The sequence below is a fragment of the Rhopilema esculentum genome, chromosome 20, assembly GCF_057945365.1.
Source record: "Rhopilema esculentum isolate cy_ngs chromosome 20, ASM5794536v1, whole genome shotgun sequence".
In the NCBI taxonomy this organism is placed as follows: Eukaryota; Metazoa; Cnidaria; class Scyphozoa; order Rhizostomeae; family Rhizostomatidae; genus Rhopilema; species Rhopilema esculentum.
In genome coordinates this window covers 3173896-3179895 of record NC_142834.1, presented here as the reverse complement: position 1 = coordinate 3179895, position 6000 = coordinate 3173896, and the positions used below count along the sequence as shown (strand labels likewise).

At 34.1% G+C, this 6000-nt stretch overlaps 1 protein-coding gene across 2 annotated transcripts in view; it reads left to right on the top strand.

The window, feature by feature from the left end:
* LOC135687433 (uncharacterized) overlaps positions 1-6000 on the top strand; it is a 30158-nt gene continuing 24158 nt past the window's right edge. Inside the window, exons 1-7 of one of the 2 annotated variants that reach the window (XM_065203989.2) lie at positions 1-137; positions 1684-1830; positions 2539-2622; positions 3079-3195; positions 4172-4334; positions 5513-5677; positions 5933-5987. In XM_065203989.2, coding sequence (XP_065060061.2) covers positions 1747-1830; positions 2539-2622; positions 3079-3195; positions 4172-4334; positions 5513-5677; positions 5933-5987 — 668 coding nt within the window. In that variant the 5' untranslated portion in view covers positions 1-137; positions 1684-1746. The other variant, XM_065203990.2, reaches the window with a different exon arrangement.

The window sequence follows — 6000 nt, the reverse complement described above, 5'->3', positions numbered from 1 at the left end:
AATGCGCACGCAGTTGCCGCGAAAAAATTGTCACGTGACCAAGTGCAATAAGCGCACATTTTGGTTTGAAGGACGAAAGTGAAGTTTTTGCAGCGGCATTTAGATCCTGGATTTGTTAATTTAGCTTCTCGCGACCGGTATGTCACATTACGATCTATATAAATAGCTTTACAAGGAGGATTTGATATTAGAGCACAGCGATTGTATTGTTGCGAAAGCCGCGAATCGGACAGTGCTGGGTCGCTGAGCTGCAGTTTTGGCGTGCCTCTTGCGTTTAAAATTTGATTGAAACTTGGTTTGTTTCTCATTGTTGTTTGTGTAACCAGTTTGGCGTTCCACTGTCATTAATACGTAGAATGATTCTTGATAGACTCATCCCTTTTAAGCTGCTTATTCCCTAAACAAGAGAACGTCTGTTTTATTTTGGATCACTTGAAAAATTAGAGCGTTGGCCTAGCCAGAAGTAATCGGATCGTTAACTTTCCTTAAACTTTGAGTTCTAGACAGAAAAATTATACGGTCTTAGCTGACATATAATTCAGAATTTCTGAACTAATTTCCTGGTGATGTGTTAGTTTAACAATTTGTTATGCTTATACTCCGAAGGAATCACTTGTTTCCAGTAATTCACAGACGCTTCGCTAAGGACACTTTTTGAGCTTGCTGTTAATTTTCAAAACACTCTAGCATTAACTATTAGGAGTTGATGAATTCAATGATTACTGAAAAAATTAAAGCCTTCATAATGTGGTAAGCCTTTTTCAATAATAATGGGTGGAAAACCTGGCCAAAACTGGTAGCTTAGTCTTATTGCTGAGAAGGTTTGGAGTTTATTTGCATTTTGTATTTAGGGTATAACTGAAATAATTCTCATAATGTTTTGTTTACATGTGTTGTTTTGCTTCTTTGTGACATTTAATGTCTTATATATATATCTATATATAGATCTGTGTATGCAATGTTTATTGTGGCACTACAGCTCTTGATGCACAGAATTACACATCAATTGATATCTTAGAGGTTTAGTCAAAGAGGAGTCATGATTGCTGTTACTCCAAGTGTTGTGCATTATAGATATAATTTGTGCACAAGAAATGTCTTTTGTTATTTGTTACAAACTTTAATTAAAATACTTCTGTATGACAGTTTAAATCCTAACTGTGTATATATATATTGCCTTTCTGACCTATTATAAATATATATATATTAATGACAAGTGGATAAATTGTTAACAGATGCAGTGTTAAAAACAAGCATCTATGTAAGTTAAAAATTTTAATGAAACCCAGGGGTGAAAAAGCATTTTTATTGCTTGAACTGCATTTAAACAAATATTTTCTGTGCCAAAAGCTCACATAACACCATACATAAGCTGAGTTTATGTAGGATTCTGGGACCCAAAAAATTTTTCTGGAACTGATGGTCTGGTGGCCCAATACTTTTTCCACCTATGGTGCAACCTTAGTTATATAGAGAAACTGAGTTTTTTGGAGGATCTTTAGGTTGAATTTCTATTGCCAAAATGCCCTTTTTGCCAGAAAATGTGGGTGTACCCCCTCCCAAGTTACAAATGCTTTCTTATGTCCCTGTCTAAAGAATAGTATCTCTTAGTGGCTATTTCTAAGTCATTTCTTGTGCTTAAGCTCTTGCATTTCTTCTGAGACATTTTTCTTCTGTTTGCAGGACTGTAAATATATGTATATATCAAAGTGTATATTGTGATATCTGCAAATAGCACTGTTTGCAATGAAAAGTGGAGCAAGTCAAACTACAAGTGGTAGTTCTACAAAGCCACCTGGGAATGCCTCCACACACCAAGTCAAAGCACAGGTATTAAAGGTTTGCCTTGATTACATTTCATGCTGTGATCACAAGTGATTGCTTCTTCATTCCATGTTTATGTGAGGCTTTATTTGATAATGTAGCAATTTCATGTTAAAAACTATGAAAATATATATAAATATATATATTGATAAATATATTGGTCTGGATTACAAAGCATTCTGGAAAAGGTGGTTAATCTCAATCCTGCTAATTTGTGTTTTTTTTAATTGAGGAATTCAACACCCATGATTTAATACTTACAGAATTCTAGAAAGTCTAAATTAATGGGGTTTTGTTTGTGTCTAGATTAATAATATATAGTAATTTGTGTTTTCATCAGTAATAGAAGCATAATCATTATTTTGTCCAAATTAGTCTAGCTATCTGTGACTTAAACTATGCTATGGACTGACAACATTGCCCAGTTTGAAACTATGTTTTAGTGCAGCAGTTTGAATATATCTCTAGGCGTAGCCATTGAAGAGAGCCAAAGCTCTTGTTCCCCTCTAGGCTCTCCTCAAATGCTAAAGGGGAGCTACAAATTGCTCTCCTAAACTGCTCTAGAAAGCAAATTGCTCTCCTTGAAATCCATTTTCCTTATTTCTATTTGTATTTATCTACAAATAGCTCACCTGGAAGTTATTAGGAGAGCTGTTACTAATGTCCCCAATTAATGTCTTATTGCCAGGCCTGTATCTCCCTTGTTTTCTCTAGCCAACAGCTGAGCAGATTAGATATGCAAAACTGGCACAGTTCACAGAGCATGAGGATGCCATCCTGCAAGAAAAAATAAAGCAGGTGAAATTGCTCTCTTTTTTCCAGTGAATCCCTTACTTTAAAGTTAAATTTAAAAAGTCAGATAAACTCAATTGTCATCATGAAGCATTTCAGTAAAGTTTACTTTGTTTTATATCTGAACATCACTCAATACTGTTATTCTATTTTGTGATAACTGTCCGGAAGCTTTTCTGAAAACAGAATGAATGAGAGAGTCTCAGACAATGAAAGAAAGAACATTTTTAGAGGAATGAATGGAGGAATGCAATCTATATATATTTGAATATTTCTTGTTTCTTTTTCTGAGATTCCTAAATCTAGGATTTCAAAAGAAAATGGAAAAATTACCCAATTTAATATAGAATGTTTTTTTTTCAAGATGATATTCATATCCAATTAATTGTAAAACATAAGTTTAGAGAATGAATGGTTTTTTTTCTTCTTGCTTGCCAACTCATGACTTTTTTGTGTGCATAGGTCTGTGAAATCACGGGAAAGCCAGCAGACATTGCTTCAGTTGCCCTTCATGAAAACAACTATGATGTGTCACAAGCAATACAGAATATCTTTGATGGGCAGTATGAAGTGGTTGATGTAAGTTCATTTCTTTGAGATGTATTGTATTTTCCTTCTAATTTTGTTTATTCCTTCTAAACTGTCTATGTTTTTTGTATGTTTATAGCGTCCTTTTATAGAAATTCATTATTGAAAATAGTGTTGCTGAAGTGTGTTTTATGGAATGTTTTTTAATTGGAGTAGTCATATGGGGCTCTAGCTAGGATACTTAAAAGAAATATGTTTTGTTTTTTGGAAAAGGGGGCTATAAGAAACAGGCAGGTCTTCTGGGAAGATCGCAAACAGGAAGTTGAAGGAAGAATAGATATTGAAATGAATAGGACTTATTGAAGGAAAAGGGAAACAGGAAGTTTAAAAGGAAAATTGGTGACATCCTTAAAAATGTTGAATTTGATGTGAAAGATTTTGTTTTTCATAGCTATTGCTTTCAAATGCTTTTTAAGATTATTTGATATATTTATACCCAGATATATTTGTGCTTTGAAACAGAAAACTTCAGAGGTTGCATATTCTAGAGGTTTTTCTGTCTGTATGTTTGGTTTATAGTTTTTCAATCCTCTTTCTCTTGTAATAAGAAATAATGAACAAATAAAATCACATTTTATGTTTCCACATTTCATTTTATGAAGAAACCACCCACAATTTGAGACGCTACTACTTCCTATGCTTTTTCAAAGAAAAATGCATTATATCTTTGCAAGTAGATTGCAACTAGAATCCTAACAAAAAGTCTCAAAATTTTTTATATATATATATTACCTTAATGTGAAGCTTTGATAATTAGCATCCCTATTTCACTAATATATGTTTTTTTTGTTTCATTCAAGATTTAAAATGAGTTGTCCAGTGTAAAATTTACCCAGGAAAATATTACAAAATTTCTTTCTTACAATTATTTTATTAGGTTTAAGACAAAGTCTGTAATAAATTTTATTTATTTTGTTGAGGGGCATCTTTTCCTAACAATTAAAACATGCCCTTTTTAATTTGGCAGACTGAATGGAAGACAAAATCAGCAAAGAAGAGGAAAGCAGTCATCCCTGGGGTTGAGAAGATTACAAATGACGAGGAAGTGAACGAGAACCATGTGGAAGAAGAAGACGAAGAAAAGACAATAACTAAGCCTGGAAAACCAGCTCGAAGTGGAAGAAGAGGAGGTATTGACATGGAATTTAATATGGCCCATAACCGTTTCTAGAAATGCTAGCATAAGAATGCCATGAAAAGCTTCCCTTTCTAGAAGAGAGAGCATTAGACTGTCATTTAAAGACAAACCCTTGCTAGAAACGTTAAAGGCATTGATTGAGTCATGATAAATGGAGAGAGTAGGTCTATCCAATCTAACCTAAATCCACTAACTCATGATTTTCGTGCCCTTGATGCTATTGGTTGACCTGGAGTTGGTCACATGAACTCGCCTCATACTGATTGACAAATCACTTTCCATCAATAGCAAGAAACTGCTTTGATCATGCCAATACCAAAATAGAACAGCTATTATCCACTACTTTTTTACTCTTTTTCCCATTTTCTAATGCCTTTATAATAAGAATTTCATAAAAAACAACCCTTTCAGTTTTTCAAAATTTTAACATGAAAATTTGCTAGAAAATTATCAAGTTGGATAAAATTTTGGCATTTTCAGAATTTTCAAAACACATTATCATCCCTGAAAGCAACAGAGCTATAAATATTTTTAATTGTCTGGTAATTGGATTAGCTTGTTAAAATAGTTTATATTTTTGTTGTTTTTAGCTTGTTAAAAGATAAGATAAGGAAATAGGAAATGTTATGTTGATATAAAGGGGTGGAAAATTCCAGTAAAAAAGTGACCCTCCGGTAGGAGACCAGCAGCTCTTTCAGTGGTCTCCCAGAACAAATTTCTGACGAGAGGGGTGGACATTCCCAGTAAAGATTTGGTCACTTGGTGGTTACCCTGTGTAATGATGAACTGTCTCCCACGTATAAAAGCCGGTTATCATGGGTAGGGGGAGACTAAATTGTCCACATTGAATACAGGAAATGTTTCTGTTTAGTAAGTCTCAACATTGCTATTTCCCTAAAATATATGACAGTGATACTTTCCTCCCATATGACCAAACTATCTAGTGTTCCAAGGGTTATTGAGATAATAGGAAAAAGGGAAGTAAAATCGTGAAATAATTAGGAGAAAATTCCTATTTTTGCAACTCATTTTTAACTTGATATAAAGAAATAATTTTACGACACCGATAACAGCTATAGCCTTTATTTTATTTACTAAAGATTGGTAATTCTTCCAATTTTGGATTGTGATAGGCCCTGCTTAAACTAGTCTTTGTCTTTCTCCAAAAAGGTCGTGCAAAGCGGTCAGAAGAAAAAGCAGAAGAGAAACCAGCCGAGTCGAATCATTTTAAAGAAAGAGATGGGAGACAAATTGATGGCAGCGACCGAGCCAAGTCATTTGAAAGGGGAAAGGGGAGGCCAAGGGGTAGAGGAAGAGGGGGTGCTCAAAGGGGAGGTGTGTATGCATATCTTTCATTTCTAAGTGTTTTAGGTGAGTCAGAAAACACACAAACCCCTCTAGCTAGCTAGAAAATTACAAATGCCAATTCTTGATTATGCCTTCCAAATCTCTAAACAAAGGTTTTTAATTGCATAAAAAGGTGTAAAAAAGAAGGAACTAGGAAAAACATTTAATATTAGTCTGTCAATGTTTTAGTATATTTAATGGCTTTTTTGCTTATTATGTGATGAAATAACTGCTCTTTTATAGAAAGCAGCAGACGAGGTGGATTTGGAGGCAGAGGTTCATTTGGTCCTGGCCGAGGGTATGTGGAATTT